The 21,455-nt window shown below is 41.5% G+C and overlaps 2 protein-coding genes across 8 annotated transcripts in view; one reads left to right on the forward strand and one right to left on the reverse strand.

Annotated features, from left to right (window-relative positions):
• Positions 1–23: 23 nt before the first annotated feature.
• LOC110987281 (RUN domain-containing protein 3B-like) lies at positions 24–15,625 on the reverse strand. Of its 6 annotated transcripts, XM_087140467.1 has the most exons (14): positions 15,483–15,616; positions 14,609–14,671; positions 14,253–14,494; positions 13,680–13,795; positions 13,093–13,226; positions 8,899–8,984; positions 8,199–8,288; positions 6,920–7,000; positions 6,551–6,722; positions 5,561–5,718; positions 4,796–4,999; positions 3,904–4,102; positions 2,614–2,685; positions 24–1,639 (listed from the first exon to the last, which is right to left on the reverse strand). In XM_087140467.1, exons 3-14 carry the CDS (start codon positions 14,450–14,452, stop codon positions 1,556–1,558), a joined length of 1,596 nt encoding a protein of 531 aa, XP_086996593.1. In that variant the 5' UTR covers positions 14,453–14,494; positions 14,609–14,671; positions 15,483–15,616; the 3' UTR covers positions 24–1,555. The 6 variants fall into 6 exon arrangements, with proteins under 6 accessions (XP_086996593.1, XP_022105560.2, XP_086996594.1 ...); XM_022249868.2 differs by lacking the exon at positions 14,609–14,671 and having other exon boundaries at positions 15,483–15,624; XM_087140468.1 differs by lacking the exon at positions 14,609–14,671 and having other exon boundaries at positions 15,500–15,616.
• Positions 15,626–15,752: 127 nt separating this feature from the next.
• LOC110987282 (speckle-type POZ protein-like) overlaps positions 15,753–21,455 on the forward strand; it is a 37,454-nt gene continuing 31,751 nt past the window's right edge. For both annotated transcript variants that reach the window (XM_022249875.2, XM_022249877.2), the window contains exon 1: positions 15,753–15,911. The gene's annotated coding sequence lies outside the window, so the exon portion shown is untranslated. The remainder of the gene's footprint in view (positions 15,912–21,455) is intronic.

Below are 21,455 nucleotides of genomic sequence, written 5' to 3' on the forward strand. Positions count from 1 at the left end.
CAAAAGGTCCAATTGTCAAATATAAAGATTTCATTAATATCATTTACAGAAATCCTTGTGCAAGATAAACAATAAAAATAAATTGCACATAAGTTTACAATTGGCAATTCTTGAAACAGAAGTTTGCTGACCCAGACGTGATCATCCATCATATGCAGTCAATCAGGTCATTGTAAAATAGTGCACATGTATCTATAATGTCATATATACCGATGGGTAATTCCAACTAATGTGTAAACAATAAAGCTTGCCCTTTACTCCACATTTTCATACGCTACAGCAACCACATAATTCAAGCTTGATAATCATAAAAAAGACTAGGATTGGGAAGAAAAACGAAAATTTACAGTTCGACTGTTATGTTCAGGCCCCTCGAAAAGTCTTTCGTCTCTGGTCAGCGTGTGCGTCGATTTCAAGCCTGCGCGTTCATCTTTTTTTTTCCTCTGCAACAGCTGCAACAGCACCCTCTACTGCCACACCGCAAAGCTCGATCTTTTACTCGGGGCGATAGAGATCGAGATCGATGCTAAACAATGATAGCAGACTATGGATACAAAGTTGTTTGTTGTCGGCTTATAATCATGGTCTAGTCCCATGACTCGACAACGAGTGTCTGCATTTTGCACGTGGATAGAGCTTATCTGAATTTCAGTACAATTTTCAACCCTGGAGGAGGGCGCAAAAAAAAAATAAGGCTGCATTGCCGCATCAATTCCGGAACATAAGTCTGACCAGTGACAAATTATTGGGGGGGGGGTTTGTATCTTTTAACCCTAACAGTCCCAAATCCTCCCAATTTCAATACGATTTTACATACACCCTAGGGGGTTAGGGTTAAAATATAGTTTCCCAACAAGAAGATGGAGTGTAGCTTACTGACAAGAGCCAGCTTATAAATAGACATCACATTGTGCATGCACAGTATGACCAATCAAGTTTTCAATTGAATGTGAACAAAACTGTAGCACTCGTATACGCAAAGTAACACTTAAGCATGGGTGTGCGTAGACATTGGGCAACTACTTGATTGTGCAAATGTAAGTAAAAGCATACACATTGGGCAAATTGTAAAAACCCTTATTTTCAGGGTGTGGCTAACCAGTTTTCAAACAACGACTCCAGCTCTGCACAGACGGGAAGGCCAGTGAGAACCGTTCTACTGCACAAATGGTGCCCAGGTGTCCTCCACTAAGAGCAACACCTTTTCACCACAGGGCGTTGGGTCGTGCATTAAATCCACAAAGGAGGATTCTATCATGACCCGGACAGTGTCTGAACGATGTAGCTGTGGCTGGAAATCATATATGCAACTACTAGGTAGAGGCTGTGGCTACTTTACATAGACTTACATGTGTTACCCCCCATCTGCAGTCATTTGACTCGGACATGGCTTACCAGAATGTCATGGCTCCTAGCCTTATGCATGGTCAGTTTTAAATGTCTACACCAGATTCCCGGCTAAGGTCCCCCTCCCAAGTCCTATTTTGTGTAACCTTGCTCCACCCCTGACTGTCTTTCGTATGCCCTGGGGGTAGGGATAAAGGTTCCGATTGTGCTACGAGACAACAAGGGGCTGGTTGACGTCTGATGATACACAGGAGTCGGAACTGGCTGAGCCTGGGGACATGGGTCGAACCCGCTGCAAGGCCAAAGAACAGGTCGTTAAACAAAAAAGATACTTTGTGACAGGAAATACTGACAGGCTTGGTGAAAATAACAGCTGGTCTGAATTGAAATTTGCAGGTAACTCTCATGTGCCACACATTTCATGTCCAAGTCCTTTTGGGTCTTCATTCTTGTCAATATTGAAGTACCTTGAAAATTCCTTTTATTCCATTCCTTCATCTTTTTTTTTATACAAATGAAGTGCCATTTCAACTGGTGCTTGCATACCATCAGATTTGAGGAGATGAAAAGCAAGACAAGGACGGAAATGGCAGTCTGATCAGAATTGTCTGAAAATCATGTCAAAATGTGACCCAATCAGAAGCTCAATGAAACTGAAAGACAAAGTCAGAACAATACTTTCTTCTGCTGGGAAAATGCCACGGACATGATCGTTGTCAATTTGGAGCTCTTAGTCAAGAGAAGCTTGGACAATTTCCAATAATTCAAAACTTCTATTTTCAATACACTTAAATCTACAAAGGATGTCGAGAGGCCTTCACACATTGAAGTAGAGTAAAAAAGATGACCACAGGTGTGTCTACGAAAAATCACTAGGGGAACCCTTTAAAGTAAGGAAAAAATTTCTGCACAAAGTGGATTGGGTGAGACACACCCGGACTATAATTTTTAGTTTGTGTCAGAAAGAGCAAACCAAGCTGTTTGCTTTGACAGATCCCTCAGTTTTTGCGTCCCGATGAAAATGGACATTATGCGGGTGAAAAATGTGGATGCCTATTGATTTATGTTATACAAGAAACTTCTAAAAGACCTTGAACTCCAAGGTAGCTCTGGCAAAAAGGGATTCAGCTTGTTAGGTTTCGTCACAAATGGTTGAAAATGAACAAAAAACAGGGCCTTGGAAAACACCACACACAAAGAATGGAAAAGAGAGAGGATCTGTGACAATTTCTGAAAGCCAGATGGAGGTCGGAACAAACAACTTACATAGAGGTACGGGGTGTGGGTGTCAGAGTCGAGCATGCCAGAACTGGAGGTTTCTGTCGACTTAACGCTCATCTAACCAGACAAGATGAGGAGGGCAGAGAAGGAAGTGGAAGAAGGAAAGAGAGACACAAGAAGACGTCGTGAGGACATGGTGCATGCATTTTGAGAGTTCATGGGCAGAGCATGGGAAAGCACCGGGTAGCACTGTCTGACGTGAAAGCAATCCTCCATTTTGGGGGGCATGATTCCGTCAACCAAGTGCTCGACTGACATCTTGCTTCAGTTTAATGTTTCTCGCACAAAACATGACTTTTTACGGAGCTAGAAACTCGAAGATCCTGGGGGCATAAATCAGCAGAGCCAGAATTGAAGGCAAAGCTGAAAACTTTGGAAATGTGTTGCAATTTTTGCAAACATGTAATTTTGCTAATGACATGTGCTTTGTGTGAGCTCGATTTAACATCTGGTACACCGACTCGTTTTAATGCTGTGTAATATCTTAACAGACTGCAGGTACTGTTGCTTTATCACACGTTCTTGCCCAGTAATGTACGACAGGGTTATCAGCAATCGCACTGCAACAACGGGTGAAACTTAACAAAGCAGACACTAGACCACTTCACAACTAAACATTGCTGATACATTGCATTTGCCCCTGACCATGAGGAAACGAGTTTGGCAGTCTGGGGAGTTCAATTTGAATGGGAAAGTGTGATCCTGGTGAGACAAGAAATGCACTCTAGATACCAGACATTATACTGAATAGCTCAGTTTTGAACGGATGGTAATGTCTGACATGGGGCAAGCACACAAGATGAGAACTGCTGCACAGACGCGTGACATGTACAAACCAGAAGCTGGTTCATACTTGCGATGAATGTTAGTTTGTTGGGAATTTTATGTCCAATGACCAACATTTGCCTTGCACATTCACACGAATTGAATGCATTTTAACTTTACAAATTTTGCCCACCTAAGTTCGTGATATCAAACTCCATAATGAACGTCCTTGTTCCTTGGAATTTGCAAAAGTTTAAAACATTTCAAGTTCAACAAATTGAACTGCAAATATTTCTTGATGCCAAAATTGTCTTCATGGTCACATCTGTGGAATGTATGAACAGGCCTGAAATGTGGCTGGCAATTCAGGGAGGCCACAGTGGCTGTAACTCAAGTGGGGTGGTACTGGGAGGTAGACTCATTAATCATGCTGTCCCCCACCAAAGGGCTATTTTGTGACCTACAGAGGGCCTCAGGTCACGTGGGTCTGGGTGGGGGGAGTTAACCTACCTGGGAGGTGAACGACCCTGCCAGGGGAACCAAACTCTGTGTTTCCTCCTTGTCTTTGTGAATTGACCTCTGACCTGTTACTCCGCTCTTGTCACTGTCAGAGCGGACGTACAGGGAGGCACTAGAAGTGCCAGATGTCGGGCTGGGACTGTCGCACTGTCGGCTGCTGTAAGATTGGTCCAGACTCTGAACACTCTCCCTGTAGATTAACAACACAGCAGCGAGAGAAGTGATTTCCCGTTACTTCAAACTCCCGTTCTGTTTCCATACTTTCCATGCGAAGAACATTTAGGATTTGAGCTTCTCTAGATATGCACCACTTGTAAAACTACACCAAACAGCTAGAAATGCAACCAAAGATTATGCCAAATGAATCCCTGTGTTACTGTCCCTCACACATCCAAGCTCACTGGGCCGGCTGGGGCACGTGTGTTGCTTAGGGATACGAGAAATGAAGCATCCAATCTGGAATTGAATAAGTCCAAAAGTCTCAGACTCTCTCTGGAAAATATCGCCAAGCAAAACATCTTGCACATTGACTCCAATTTAATTTCCTTTACAAGCTAGATGGTCATTCTCTTCACAGAAAAGTGGGGCACTGGCGAGAAAACTTCTGCTTTATTTCAATTGTACTCTCTCATACGAAAGAGTGAGGAAAATGTGATTTAATAATTTTAAATTTTGATCTGGGAAGGAAACTAAAGGACTTTATTTCTGCCAATGGATCTGCCAAGAATTTTACTAGCAGTGAATGCAGTTGTTTTGTTTCTATTTGTATGTTTAGCCCAGGCTTGCACCAAGGGCTACTAATTTGACGGTAGTACTTGAATTTTCCATCAGGACAATTACTGTCCCTCAATACTATGGTCCAGTGGCTTCACCAGATACCTACCCATCTGGAGAAGGCATTTCGTTGGATTCATTTGGAAGCAATGCCAGGTGGAGATTGTCCAGTGAGATGGTCTCTGTCTGGTCCAGAAGATCCAAGTGGGACGTGGCCCCCTCTGACCCAACAATGGGGGGACTCCACTGACCCTTGATCAGGTGTTTCTCCAGGCTGACGCGAGCCATCTGCCTGGCTTCCTCGAGCTCGGCTCTGAGTTGCAGGAAAACAAAAACATATCGAACTTCCTTAACCTCAAAAAAATGGGAAGGGGAGGGGAAATCTGCCTCCCCTCACACATTTCCCCAGCTGCATTCTCACAAGGAGCATTCTGGAGTTTTGTACACTGATGCATTGTTATTTTGACACCAACTTTATGAAAATTGGACACACTATTCTCATGGTATGGCCACTTTTCCAAGGCGTTGACAGTATGTTGTCACATGCCCAAAACAATGTCATGTCCACCCCCAGATGAATTGCACCCCTCACCAATAGAGAAGCAACAAGCTCGCGGAAAGTTTTTCAACCGAGCTTGTGCTCAAGTCCAGTGCACAAGCGAGGACCATGCTTTCCCACAAAGACTGGTTGTACATGCTCAGTGCATAATCCGGTGAACGCATGCGCTGGGTAAAAATATGCCCTCTCTTGTTCCTACTTGGAGTATAGCGGTGCTTCTTTTCACTCATTAACAAGGGGGAAAAAAAAAGGAAAAGAGACAATTCAAACATATGTCATGAACCTGCAAGGATAGTTGACTAGATCCTGACTTACACTTTAGCCTGCAGTTGCATGATTGTCCTTTGGAGTTGTTGGTGTTCTTGTCGAGCCATCTGATCCGTATGCTTCAAGGCCTGCTGTAAGTGTTTGCATTCTTTTTTGCTACTGGAGAGCTGGCGATCTTTCTGTTGCATAGTATCTTCTAAATACTCCTGAAGGTGATGTAAACAGGGCATTGGGTCAAAAGTAGAGTTACAGTTGAAAGCGCAGAAGACAGACTAAATACATAAGCATTTTTGTCGCAACAACTCAGAAGAACAGCAATATGAGACAGATACCCAAGCAGACGCAAACACAATCTTAAGAGGAAAATGGTACACTAGTGTGCTCTATGGTTAACATTCACAAACATCTTCAACCTCAGCAGATGACATTTTGGCAGATGGGGCAAAACGACAGAGGCAAGCAAGGGAACGTAACATCATTTAGAGAAGATCACTGCACTGAGGTCATGTTTTCACCCTGTGCGACTAATCGGTTCAGGCATGGATTCCAGATGAAATACATACACAACGTTTCATGTTGCAATATAAAAATCGCTTCAAATTTGATTTAAATAAGTATGGATAAATCAACTCCCACAACGCTGTGTAAACTTACACAGCTCATACTTTGTATGCACTTATAAAAATGCATGATATCAGCATGATGTCCCAAGCTGTCCAAAGTTTTCCACGGGACATCAGGCTTGCCAAATTAACATAGCTTCTTATAAAGCCAAGAAATTTGTTAAGCACAAGCACATTTTGCAAACAGAAAAGAATAGCCCAAATTTTACAAAATGTACATAAGAGGCTTAGCTCCGGGCAACAACAGCTTAGAACTTAAATTCCCCTAATTTATTTTCTGTTGAACAGCTCTGCAATAAAATGTTCAAGGCATTGAAGGTTCTGAACACGGAAAGATTCCCAATATACCACCTGATTTCCCCCCAAATGTGCAACTATGCTCACAAGCAAGTCTGCCTTGCAGTGTTGACGATACCTTTTGAGCGCTGACAGCTCGGAACTGCTCCTGCAGTCTTGCGTATTTCTCATCGGCTGTGCCGCTGGCCTGGCTGTGGCTAAGACTGTGGCTTGCCGTTGGCCTGTCAGTCCCGTTGTTCTCTGATGTTGCACCCTGAGAGTGGTCAGCAGTTGGGGAGGTTTCTTTGTCTCTGTAAAGAAAAAAACATGTTCAAAATGTGACGACAATCTGCAGGCTCAAGAAAAGAACTTTCATGACATAAACCCAAAACTATGATCCCTTATTTCAAAAGTGCAATTTTTTTATTTCAGTTTCTGAAGCAAATGCAATGACATAATTTATTTACAAAACACCGCAGGATACAAAAGAAATAACTTCATTTCCTGCCTCAAGAGAATCTGAAGATACGACGCGTAGTCAATGACATGGGCAACACCAGTCTCAAGCTTCTCCCCTTTGAGACACGAACTGTAAGTGAAAAAAAAAGTGTGAGTTAAAGAAGCTTGAAAACGAAACAGACTTAGTGCCTTTCAACAGTATTGCCTCAATGCACAGTGCATTAAAAAATCAGTTCTGAGCCCCGCATTACTTACATTTCTGCCAGATTCTTTTAATCTCAATGACTGGGTGCACGGTATACAGTAGCGACTGTTACTGCACCTGTGCACAAATACCTCCTCGGAAGTTATGAGGAGAGATACTGGGTCATCCCCTTGAATGTGAATGGTGCTGAGCACATGGGAACGACATGTTTCATATGTGGGTCATTCCATGAGGTTCGGGCACAATTTGTGACGGTGTCAATTGTTACATGGGTTCCGTAAAAATGAACTTTATTTTCCTGCCTGTGGATTCCAAACTGACATTGTTATACATCTTGCAAGGCTGAATACAGAGGTGTGTGTTATTTTGACAGAGTAAAGGACCTTCTCTACAGGTCATGACAGGTGGTAAAAGTTACCTACAGTATGTAACAGGGACACCGTCACAAATTGTGCCCCAACCTCATGGAATGACCCATGTCCATATGAAATGCATTCTCTATGTCAAACACGTGGGAACCAGTATACCGTGCCAGTGTACTTGTTTAACCCGACCACTGAGGACAGACAAAGTAAACACAAGATTCTTCCTGTCCTTGATTGCTGGTTCCCTGTAGCAACATCCTGTGCTTAGTCTAAGGAAGTGTTACACTGCTTTACTTACATGGGCAATATTAAACACACTGTTTTGTCACTGGTAAAGTATCCAGGGAGATATAAGGCACTCAGCCCCCAATATTTTATAACTACTACCCTTCTATCCCTATATGTGCCCTTTTACATGAGTGTACTCTTTACACGTTGACTTTTGCTGGTGTTCCACCGAATGTCAGAAATTACACAGCCATATGAGCAGTGTGCTCTGTTGTCCGATACTGTCCCCTTTGAACAGTGTTGCAATGAAAAGATAGTGTTGACCCCTCCTTCCCCTTTTCAAAGTGACCTCCGCAAGCAAACGGCCTTGCCTGGCCCATGCTTGTCTTCTGTGGTATTGATAGTTAAACACCACTGGTAGCATGCGAGCAAGGTGTCAACCATACTGGATCTCGGTCCTTGTGACAAAAAGGCTCTCTCCCTCTCAGAAGTCCCTGGAATTCTTTGGGTTTGTCTTTGATCACTCCTACCTGAAGTCAATGGTATTCAGCTTCTCCAACTCCCTAGCAACCACCTGTGCTTCCTCTGCACGCATAAAGGCACCTTCCGCAAAGAATGCTCTGCAAGGAAGCATAAAAAACGGGAACATGAAAGTCACTAGCTGAGGACCTCTGATTCTAAACCTTGCAGTGAAAATGAAGCCATGCCTGTAAGTTGTGGCTGCAGCTTGAAATAACACATGCTAATGAAAGCCACTGGCTTGCGATCATAGCCACCTGCCATAGCCGTGGCTACAGCCGATTGGTCAGGACACTATGGAATCTATCTATCTAGGATTCTATGGAATCTTGTTGGATTGAATCAGCAAAACTTTACACTAACATTCCGACACCTTGTCTTTAGTTCAGAAACTTGATTCTTTTAGCAAATAAAAAAATCCTGTGAGCACAAATTTGTCCATGGAAACCATCAAGGCTCAACTTTGCAGACATTGCTTTTCGAGTCTATTCTGACTCTGTGCAAACAGGCAAAGAGAGTCATGAACTGAGCTAGAACTAAGGTCTGGAAAATGAGGGAGACTACACCTGCCCAAATGACAGCTGAACTAAAATCTACCCAAAGAGAATGAAAACTACCCAAATGATAAACCAGTTTTTGAAACTTCCTGTTTCTCTCTCTCAAACTAATCACGGTCAGCATCTTCCATAATCACCCTTGTTTACAGCTTACTTCATTGCTTTCTCATTTTTCAGGGTGTGCTGGATATACTCTGCTAAGCGCTTTTCCATCAAAGCTGAGCGAATCCAAGCTCTTCCCTATTTGAGTAAAACCAGAAAATAAATGACCTCAGTAAACAAAAACATCTCTGTACAAACAATAAAAACAAATGTTTAAAGAATTATATGGAAACCATAACCCCACTGCCCATGTCTCTGCCTTGTTAGTGAAAAATTTAAATCCTCCCATTTCCGAATAAACTGCCAAGTTTGAAATACGTGTAATTTAATCCTAAATTAAAATTACTGAAAGTGATATTTCCAAATGAATCAGCCATCAAGGTTTTTAAGCCATCAATGGTTTTGAAGGTGCTGCTCACTTGCTTCGTCACATTTCTCTCAATGTAAATTAGATACGATGTACACTACTGCATGGACCATTTTTACAGCTTTGCTTTTAGCCCAAACGTTTCCTACTGTGGACAAAGCCGGTGGCCATGGTAAAATTATCATTGTCCTCGTGAAAACATTACGTTGTGGTAACTATTGTGTGGAGACTATCCTGTGAGTCGCTCAGAACAGAACTTAACGTAATACTCTCCACCATTAAAGGGGGCTATCAGGATAAGCTAGGTCCAGTAAAATGTTGCAAAATGTGCATGTACTGCACAAACCTTGCTAACCATGGCATCAGAGTTTGTTTTAAGTATCAGTGAAACAGCGAGAGTCTATACATGCAAGCATGCACAAGCAAAACAACACCACGGCTGTAAAAGTCATTTCCAACATGAGCATGTGTTTTGCGTTAACATTTCTTTGCTCCTTGATCTCAGGTAGACATTCTCATTACAGTTTCATCATTTGTATTAAGCAGAAATGGTTTACACAAACACGTACAGCAGAGTGACACAGAAAGTGTAGACCTTTTCGTTTGTTCACAAACACTGACTGCCATTTTATATGGACAGTGAAAGTTTTCAGGACGTTCACACATGGCACGAAAGCAAACACAAATGCAAAATTAAAATACATTCATCCATGAGAATGTATGCAAAAATAAATATTTCAACTCAAGCGAGTTTTATGAATATGTTTTATGACAATTAAATTCTTTTACTTCTATGTTTGACTGAATTACATTACAAGTACCAGAATGAACCTGCCTTTGATACCTGTTCCGTATGAGTTAAAAAGACAGATTTTTCATCAGTAGGCAAAGTAGAATAACGTACATATTTTAGAGTTTTAAGACCTGCGCAAGATTTCTGAACACTTTGTAAATGTTTCTTTTGTTTTTGTACCGACGGCCGGCCACATTTTGGCAAGGACTGGTTGGCCAAACACTATGACTGTGACATGGCAAACAAAAGGTCCATACCATGGACTGGCTACATGTACATGTCCGTTAACAGGAAAAACATTGTAAAAACATACGTGTAGACGGAAGTATACAGTCCTGATGCATAAAGACACTGCAGTTCAGACATTTTTTGATAGTTGCAACTGAAGTACATGTAGGAATTTCTGTATTTTATTTACATTTTGTATTTTTGTAATTTATGATTAACTGTGCGATATGTCAAATGTGATTGTGAAAAGTAGGCTCTTTGGTGGGGCATCAAATGCCAATGTACCTGTACGGGGACTGTTTGGAGGCTTCAATGACGCCACGTCCCCAACAATTACGCTTTGCATGCAGTTCCACTTGGCAGGATTTTTCTGCTTAAAGTAATCGCTAACCAATTAACTGTATATACCCCCTGGTCACTTGAACTATCAGTGTTTCTGATCGGGCAAAATCTTGTGAGCTCCCTCCCCTCTTCAAGGCACAGTTTCTGGCCACCGCGAGGGTTAGTGTCATTTCACCAGTTCCACCAGAACTCCTCTTGACCTCAACCAACCCCCTACCCCATCCCCCAGTTTAAGATCATACATGTATGACCAGGCAGATACGTATTCCGGAGCAAGAAGGGGTAGGGGAGGAGGGGAAAGAGGGGGTGTTGACTCCAGGGAACTACACGGTGATCCGGTACCCTAGTTTAGTCACTTCTCACAGCTTCACGCATACTGGGCAGGCAACAGTTCACGACTAAACTCTCTATGCCCTGGGCAGACTTTAGGTCGGACAGGCCAAACGTTTCTGAACTGTGATGCATCCTATACCACTGATTTCTTTTTCCTCCCTCCTCGCCAAGGAGGAAATGGGACCAGACAGCAGGAACGTAACTCGGACCCACATTGCTATGAGTAAGAAAATGCACCGTCAAACGAAACCTTCCTGTGAATGCTCAAAGCATTTGTACAAATTTTAATCCACTAAGCACTACGAACATGCATGGATGTCAGCAGAGTAATATTCTTTCCAGTAACAGGTTCAAAGATAATGCACATACATGTACACATAAATGTACCTCTGTAATAAATTTATTTGGATAATTGGCATAACATCTCTCACAACGCATTTCAGACGTGAGTTTCATTTTTATCTTTAGTGCTTTGCAAAAAAGCTAAACCTTTGGTATGCTAAGCCATATGAACGAGACATGGAAATTTCGTATTTGAAGTTATCACAGTCAGGACTTTTCAGCTAGACGACAACTTCTACAAGGAAAAAACATCAGTAACTTTCTGGCCTATTTTCTAAATTAGCTTATCAGTTTTCTAAAGCCAGATTTTGACATCCATAATACATGTATACGTCTGTTATTAAAATCAAAAAAAAAAAAAAATAGGAGGGACATAATTAAACTTTAGACTGAAATGCGGTTATGTGGATCTTATAAATATGTGGGTGAATTTCCTGCCTCGTACGAGGCACTTCAACCACTTGTTGATGATATTATTTCCACATTGCACTTGTTCCTGGCGCGATATTACTTGTATTTAAAAAATCGACTTTTTAAATGACAAGACACCACAACCACTACCCTTTACAAATTGGCACTTCCTAAGTGCTGACCCTGGGTGGTCATTCATTTAAGATGTGAGCGACATTTCTTACTACACTGTCGCTTTTCTTTCATGCTCTGAGATGATGTTGCAGAGAAGTATTTCCAACAAAGCCGGCCTGTGGCCCAAGGCCACTTGAGGGTACCTCACACATTCAATTTCTGTTGACTAATATGAGCCCCTGTGGGTACAACTTTAACCCTAACTGCCCAAAACCTGCCATACTCCAACAGCAGGTTTTGGCAGGTTTTGGCAGGTTTGGTACCGTACCTTAGGAACCTGCTGTTGAATTTTGTGAGACTTGGGATGAAAGGCCCAGGGAGATGGTGTTGGATTCTGTGTGAGTTGGGACACACAGGAGTCATTGTGTGCAGTGTCTGACTTGCTATACCAATTGTTGGACTATGCTTGATTTTGTCAGGTTTGGTACTGTTCAATGCAAGTCATCCTAAACTGCATAGACCCATCCATACCATATCACTCAAACTCCAACGGGCTCATTCTGTTGGAGTTTATCAGGTTTGGTACACTAACCTGCATGTACAAGTACATAGACGAGTACATGAACCTGTTGGATTTTGTGAGGTTCAGTATGCTTTCTAGTGCAGGAGCCTAGGGGGTTAGGGTTAATGGGAACCACTCAAGTTTGGGATTGAATATAGATGCCACGCTGCACTACATGCAGAATTCATTGTGAAGTGGTTTTTGTAAGCGACGATTTGAGGCAATCATTAAAACATACAGGAATATCACCAACTGTGTCTTGCACATCGCTACCTACTCTAGGAGGAACTAGAAGTTACTGACAGGGCGACAACTAAACGTGGCCCAAACCACTACGCTAAAGACTTGCCACGGCAAAACAAGCAAGCATGTGAACAAGACCAGGTTTCCCTGAAGGAAGATTGTTGCTAGGATAATGAAAAAAAGGTTCCCACCTCTTAATAAACTCTATCAAATGAGCCCCAAGGCCATTTTCCCCAGCAAGTTTTAGTTTGCATTTGCAAAGCCCAACTAAGCTCTTTGTTTTGGTGTAGTACTTCTTTGACATCCTGATCCCGAAAAATTAACATTACGAGGGTGGAAAGTTTCAGGGTTTGTTTTAAATAGGTCAAATGTGGCTCTTGTGACTTGCGACTCAGTTGTAAGGTTGGGTTTGCATGTGCTATTTGTCACCAGTAAGCGCAATGTAAGAGCACACCTGGATAGTTACAGAACTATAGAAAAAAATCTGGACTGTGGTAAGACGTAGTCGTACCTTGGCCTTGGGTTTCTTCGCATCCTCCATGTTGGTAATGTTATCAATGCAGTTATGGGGGAGCGAACTACACACCACGCTGATGAAATCCCAGAATTCCCTGGGCTCCTCCAGCCCAAACCAGGAAATCTGGCCTGTGTAAGCAACACGTTAAAACAGTTGGTGTTGTAAAAAAAAAAAAAAAAAAAAAAAAAACCAGGTAAATGCAGCGGTGTTTACCAACAAATGGCATCTCAGACAAAATGTTACAACCATTCTCATTCATCCAAACTCCTTGAAGCATGTGATGTTGCATGTTACCTGTTACAAGCTAAGTCACATCAGGTGTATTTTTGCACCCCCCTATATGGACCACTGGTCCTCTTCTCATTAAACATACTGTAGTTCATTGTTTACCTTAAAAGTCCATTACCAAGTTTGTGCACTGTGTAATACTGTGATTTATATGCCGGGCCTATGACCCAGTCTGTGACCTTGACCTCCGAATCTGTGATTATGACCCTGAATCTGTGACCAAGTCTGCGAGTTTCAACTTCGAGTCTTGTGACTGAGTCTGTGATTTTGACCTCTGATTCTGTGATTTTTACCTTTGAGTCTGTGACTCAAGATGTGCTCCAATATTGTTGCAAGATTCTTAAACTCATCACAGGAATCATCCACACCTTCTGAATGTGCTTTCTCAACTAGGCTTCTTATTGCTAATCTGCATTGTAAGTCAAAGAAAAATGAAATCACTTTCTCAAGTTTATTTGGCAATTACAAAACAATTACAATTGTCAGATACAAAACTGCACAGTCATATCCATTACGTAGAAAAATACTTTGTTTAAGTGACAAAAGGTCAAATTTATGAACAAATCTTTGTGGGAAAAAAAACTAAATACTGCTCCTCTAAGAAAAAAATAGAAAAGCTGTAGAGCACAGAGCTGTAAACGGGAGAGCGATAAAACCCAATGCACATGCTTGGCATGTGGACAACGTAGAGCTAAAAACCAAGGCCACACATACATGCCTGCCAAACTGCTTCCATTACTAAGCAGCTCAAGTTCCTGATAGACATCAAGATTCATACTGCACCCTGACCTCAGCATCATGGTATGTTTTGCATTGTGCTTGATCATCGCACCCATTAAAACAAAACAAACAAAACTGCAACCTGCCTGCAGATGCACAGCAAGTTCTTCCGATGCAGCGCCATCTGCTGCCGAATCTCCTCCAGCTTCTCGGCTGAGAAGTGGTTCATGGCACTCTGGCTGGTGTGACTCCAACTTCTGCCGCTGCTGTCCCCAAGGTGTGACTCTGGGCTAAAATGGTCGCGTTCTCTCTGTTGCTGCAGCAGACGTCTCACCAAACTTTGCATCCAGGAAACAGACGGTGCACTTCAGTGGATTGCTGGCTAGTTCTTTTTTTTTTTGGAAGGGGGGAAAGGAGACCGAAAAGTGAACAACAAATCTTTAAAGTGATTGTGCATTTGGTTGATCTGCATGACTGGTTCATGGTAAGGTGACGCACTTACCTGTTGATCCTGCAGCAAATCTCAGACTTTATATATTTTTCCACATCAAATAATCTTCCACAACTGTAAATTAAAAGATGATCAGTAGATGCTGCACAATCAAATGATCCCATCGAGATCAACCAACAGTACAGAGTGACTCATCATGCCCAATGTAAAGAATGTATGTAAAGTATATGAATTACGAGGGATGAAATGCTACAAAGTATATGCATACACGTACAAGAAAATCATGATTCCTGTAGTGGATATACAAATGTTGTAAAGCCTTGACAATGAGTCACAGAAGGTAATCTCACGCACTGAAATGGATTCATTCTTGTTTTTATCATATCTCAAATTAGGGCATGCTGAAAAAATCTATAATTAGCCAAACCAAGAAAGCTGTGCCAAAACCCAGACAGCATTGCTGGATGTAGCACTATTCTCATTAAGTTTCAACTTCTTAAACTTCCTGACAGAAGTGCAAAGATACAGGAGTCTATCTGGACTAGGCTAGGCACATATCAGTGTAAGTTGTAGCTAGGCCTACATGTACACATGACGTATGTTTTGGAAATTCGAATTGATTCAAATCGAATTGTATATGGTAAGTAGAGTCAGCGCAATAAAGAGGACAATGCCTTTGGGTTTGGAGGACTGACCTGTTTTACAAGATTAAACATGACAATAAACTGGGGGTCCCCTACAAACCCCCTAAAATAAGGATTCAATTGCCTGCTAGTACAGTCCCTCCCCCCTCCCATTCCTCCCACCAGTGCCACCTGGGCCATACATACAGGTACATCCTGGCCGATGGCAAATCATGTACAAAACCCTTCCAGCTGTTCAATGGAATAAACCAAATATAGTGTATGTATTTTAGTATACGCACAATGAGCTTTACTCAACAGTAGACGGTTGAGTTTCCACATTCACTATTTGTGGATGTCGCTAAAGCCACAAGTCTTGTCATGAAATTCTTCGCAGAAACATGTTTATCATCGAGTCAGTCACTTCAGTCTGATACCACTACTTTAATACGCTTACGTTTGCAAGGCCTCTTCTAAGGACACCAGACCCCATCATTCATTTCACCTTTGACCCCGATTACAATTAGCACCCGGATGTACGGAATACAAAAGGTATACAAGCAGGACTGCAGTGTGAAGTTCCATGATGAGGCCGGGAGATGTACAACTGGAACTAGGGTAATTTTCGCAACCTTTTGACCAAACGGAACAAAATTTTCGACGAAAAAGCGCATTATTCGATAGAAAAACCCTACCCATATTCTCCAGTGTTTTTCTCAGTTGTCATAAAGGTAAGTAAAATGACAAAAGTTGTAAAAATGTTGAGTAATTTTATCGTAACTGCAGTGCTGGCTAATGGCCAAGGCGGGTAGCGCTGCAGCTGGTCAGATGTGTGGCGCAAAATGAAGTTGTACTACTCATACATTGTACATCTACGGTACATGTGGATGTACACGTACGTATGCACACGGACAGGGATATGACGGACATGATCACGTACATGGGTTTCCCCGTACATGGTGTTATATGCGCGTATAAGATCACTGAATGTCAGGATAAGCCCAGGACCATGCTTGTCCTAAGTATAAGTAATAACTTTGACTCTACAATTCGCCATGTGGACATGGTCATTGGTCATGGATGGTCAGGCGACGTTGAGTCCTATCCACGAGTCACCATAATTCATGCACTTTACTTCATGTAGCCTACTTTGACCGAAAATTGTTCTTAAATAAACTGCATTTCTAACTTTATTCTCAGTAGGCCTAGTTAAAAGTTTGACTAAAATCCTACATCATACATGGAATAATATTATGAAGAACATTGGATGTCACCAAAGCAGCAGAACAACATCATCTGCAAACAAGTTGCATCGGCTGTAGTAAAACTTTCATGTATGTCACCAAAATTGGCGCACGTACATGTACTTTGCAAACGTCACTTTATAGGGTATCATTAATGCCCTACTTATGAAAAATGCATTAATTGCTTTGGTGTAGTGATGCAGAAAGAGTTCCATATTGGCCTACTGATGCCACTTTAGATTTTGTAGACAGTTTCCATTTTGTAGACAGTTTCAACCAGTTAATTTTTGTAGTTAGTCTGTAAAGTAAAACACTGTGCTCTACAGACATTTTTTTCGAATTCTCACTGGAAAAGCTTCCAAATTGCATGTAGCTGCCGAAAGAAAATGCTTAAGTAACTATCGATTATCAACAGTAAATTAACATCGGCACATAATTTCATTCAAGAATTTCATGACGAGAAAGTTGGATACGCGAATACTCGTACGCGTGAATTTAGGGTACTCCACAATATCTTGGTTTCTCCACCCACGTGACTAAATGTAAACATCACCACTTGTGGACCGCCTTGGCCACGGTGATCGCGTATTCCTACGGGCAGTCTCTACCACATGCAAGCACACATGCGAATGCTGCATGCTTGACTAGTTTATCTTGAATAGGTAGATTACCATCACAACACTATGCACACATTGTTATTACAACACATCATAGGTCCAGCATGATCATGCCATCACTGAACAAAGGTCTATAAGCTTTCCATCCCATTAATTCATTTCACTCAAAATAGCTTGTACCCCAAATCAAAATCCTCTGAATTTACCTCCAAAATGGTCCTGAAACTGTCTAATGCACCCGGCTTAACCTTAGGATTAAGCATGTTCAGTGAGAATTGGAGATTCCAATAATGATGGGAAGGTTAACTCACATTTTGGAAGAAAAGAGAGATGCCCCCTTCAAATCCAAAATGCTCTTGTCGTCCTGCTCCCAGTCACCATCTCGTTCAAATAGCAATTTAAACTGTACATGTACGTTAATGTCATGGAGACAACATCACGGTGCACCAGCCAGCAATGACTGATTCCTGAGCTCTGCATTATCCGTTAGCTGTGATAACATCGAAACTGAACACTGGACATTGCAGTGCTTAAATGTATCAATCAATCACCGTGGCACGTGTGCCGACACAGCATGCTTTTTTCTAAGTAAACGACTTGATATTTTCCCTACTAACTGAACTTTCTGGACATGTTTTGCTTTCTGATGGCTAATGCTGTAGGAAATAATTATTGGCGTCCATATGAAACTCTTCCCTGAAAATGTCCTGGATGTCTGCCCCTGCCTATTCATGTACTGGTTCATGTGGGGTACATGACGTTCGTCGTCATTGTTATGATTTTTGAGCACAAGTTGGAACTTGCGCAACAATTTTTTGAGTGCATGAATTTCACTGGCCAATTTACATGTATGTTTATGTTTGCTAGCACTAGTTGCCATTTGCACTTGTAAGATGTAGGCCTAGGCCTACAATGTTACATTAGGCCTTTCATGATCCTGATCAATATTGGGCCTACTTATGACTCAATTCCATATTGTCATGGTAGGCCTACATGTAGCTGTATTATTGAGATATTGTTTCGCATTGCCATTAAATTTTCAATCAGAAATTTTCACCCACGTAATCAAGACATATACCTCTTGGTAAGGAGATTAATTTCATAGAAAACAATAAATATGTTACAACTTTTGGTACATTTAAATTTTTAACAGAAAAAGGAATTTTTATTTGTACTTTGTAAATTTTCCTCCACCATGTCTGTCAATTTTCCTCCACCATGTCCGTCAATTTTCCTCCACCATGTCCGTCAATTTTCCTCCAGTCTGTCAATTTTCTTCCACCATGTCTGTCAATACCTAATGCTGCCCTATCGTACCGGTACATGTATCTATTGCTGGCTTCCCATATGTCTCACTGACTGCTACGATGGCCAAAGGTACCTAAAGACACATGTTGACTGCAAAATCACCGGATTGTGTTTTTCAGAGTCAAATCACCCCGGTTAGGACTACTGATACTACACTGAAAAACTGATTGCATGGAATTGATTCAATTGAAAGATAATGTGCAGCTGGTTCCTGAAAGGCAAAATAAGTTTGAGGCCACAGTTCAATTTGGAAAGGGGACTTCTATGCAAAACTTAGCAGCAGAGAGGCCAGCCAAGTCATTTCAGTAAGACACACGTAGCAAGTCATTTCAGTTTAATAGATACATGTAGCAAAGACTGGACTGTTGCATACACAGTACTGTACATATCCAACTTTTTCTCAAAGACTGACTACTCAGTAGTACACATGTATGGTGGCAATATTGAAAGAACAGATACTGGTAGAAATGGACTACACTGTAGAGATAAGCACTTGTAGTGGCCGGGACATTGTCTCCTGCATGTAGTAGTCACACATCAAGAGAACAGGTGCAGTGAATTAAATTCCTGCAAGGCGGAAAAAAACACCTTTGAAGTCAAGAGATTTTTGAATCAGTGAATCCCTTGGTGCACAAAAACACCAACGACAAACACCTTCTAGTCCTCATTCCCCAAACAAATTGAAAAGTCCATGGTTCAGCCTGTTAAGAAATTGTGTATTGTAAAGGTGAATGTTAACTTGTATTATGCATCCTTCTGACAATTTTGCCATTTAGTTCCTTATGGCACATACGTACATGTTACATATACATGTACTTGTAAACTACATGTACATGTATGTACACTGTACATCATGCGTGTGTTAGTGTTACAAAGTACCATAACAGAGGCACTTCAGCATGCACTGGAAATGAACTGCACCCCACTACTCATTTGTAGCACATGTTTAAGGCAATTGGTCTCGAAGTCTATGGGCAGTGGCTTGGCTAGGATTTTACCATTGAGGAGGGGGCACAAAGGGGTCATCAGCATCTTATGGGAGGGGGCACCAGCTTTCAGTGGTGTGTTTTTGGGCCCCGGACAAGTTAGCCTTGTTCAATATCCAGTCATCCGTTTTTTTTAGTGGGGGGGAGGCCAACTGCCCCCCAGGCTCCCCTTGGCTACGCCACTGTCTAAGGGGTTGTAAGTTTTGAAAGCTTTTTCAACTGCTGTGCAGTTCCCATTTGTACAGTAGATTGACTGTTGGTTCATTACTGGTTTTTGAGCCTACTGTGTTTCAGACCATGGTGTAAGTTTTACAAGTTGCCTCGGTTACCACAATATACTGGTAGATTCGTGAATCTATTGCTACATGTACTTGTAGTGTGCAGCTTTGTACTTGTACATGTGTACAACACTGAAGTGAACAGGAAACTTCATGCAGCACAGAAAACAAGGAAGCTGTTCATTGTTCACAACCTGGGTTGTACATGTACATTGTACTGTATCAGATTCATGCGGCTAATAAGGTCAAAACATGCACAGTGTACTTGCATATGTGCAGGTACATTGCACATGTTCAAATTACAACCAGTTGTACATGTAAGCATGCTAACATCTTACTGTTTTATAACTACTACTACAAAGATGCCATGTTGGCAGTCGTATAGTTACGTACCGGTACATGTACATGTATGCATATGCACTGCCTTTGCCCTCATTTTGGTTGTGGGCTGTATATAGCTCTGTTTGAGTTGCTGCTTCGTGTGTGCATTTGAGCAGATGTGGAGTAAATTTGTTGTTGCCGAAACGTGCCAAAGTTGCATGTGGTTTTCTTAATCTGAAATTTTAACGTGCCAGCTTGGTACTTTGACAGTGGCATTGTATTAAAATAAAGGAGTAACCTCTGTGTAGCATGTTAAGGAGGTGAAATCTGAAATTCTACTTATTAAGGTACAGTACCGGTCCATTCGTACCTGTTTACAGTTCAAGAAATACCATACTGTGCATTGTAAACGGTGTCACACGAACGTACTGCACATGTACATACTGAGCAGTACACTCAAGATTGAGTACTCATGTACTCATTTTATGCAGCAGGGCGTTAGGAAGGCAATACATGTTGGAGAGATATCGTCTTTTGCTCAGAGTTATGGACATTGTGTGTATGTACAGTTTAATTCCCAAAAAAGAGGTAAATTTTCAGTGGCTAGAAATTACCACTGTGTGTACTTGGACTTTTGACTTTAACTGAGGTTGTGGTTATATGGTAAATGGCAAGACATGCCTCCGCCATCACCTTCCTATACAAGTACATGTATCATACACTTGTTCCGTTGTGTGAACACCACACATGTTGAAACAACAGTGTACATGTATATTGTGTACATTTACATGTATTTGTTTCTGGCCTGTCGGGTGCATACCATACATGTACATATATGCATCACTTAATTGTCCCAAACAGACTAACAAACAAAAGTAAAAACAAAACAACAAAAAACTTCATTTTTTTTAAAAATAAATTGAAGGCACACCCTGATTAATTATTCACTTGTACAGAGTACCACCACATGCATGTACATGTACATACAGTACATGTACATGTACGTGTACAGTATACATGTACATGTACATCTTCTGTGTGCGTACATGTATGTGCATACCGTTCCTGCCTGTAAATGTACATGTTTGTGTACCAGTACATGTGCATGTCAATGTACATGTAGGTGGAGCAAACTGTGTACATGTATTGTGCAGAAATCACTTGTACTGATACATGTAGTTGTAACTTATGTGTGTGGTACCAGTGCATGCACTATTACACGTGTACATTTTTGCATTACTGCATGGCTACAGTTCTTCAGTTTTGAAATTTCACATCAATGCAGAAAGCTATTGGTAAAGCCTAAATGTACATCACATGTGTGTGTACTGTACGTAACTACATTTACCTTGTACAGTTCACGCGCGTGCATGTTATCATGTGAAAGGTTCATTAAATACTGATATCTGATTAATTCTGCCAGTACGTTGAAAAAAGTCTTGTCTATAAATAGTACGAGTTAAAGTTGTCCCCAGGTTTGCACTTTGTACATGTACATTGTATGTACATTGCACTGAAGTG

The sequence above is a fragment of the Acanthaster planci genome, linkage group LG08 (genome assembly GCF_054643075.1).
Source record: "Acanthaster planci isolate LZ-2023a linkage group LG08, COTS_SCS, whole genome shotgun sequence".
NCBI classification, from domain to species: domain Eukaryota; kingdom Metazoa; phylum Echinodermata; class Asteroidea; order Valvatida; family Acanthasteridae; genus Acanthaster; species Acanthaster planci.

Excerpts from the sequence above, each read along its gene's own strand:
- LOC110987281 (XM_022249868.2), bottom strand. The coding sequence starts at position 14,452 with ATGCAAAGTTTGGTGAGACGTCTGCTGCAGCAACAGAGAGAACGCGAC. Across the intron at positions 6,723-6,919 it reads TATCTTCAGATTCTCTTGAG|AGACAAAGAAACCTCCCCAA; the intron begins GCAGGAAATGAA and ends TTTTCTTTACAG. Across the intron at positions 4,103-4,795 it reads GAAATGCCTTCTCCAGATGG|GGAGAGTGTTCAGAGTCTGG; the intron begins GTAGGTATCTGG and ends GTTAATCTACAG.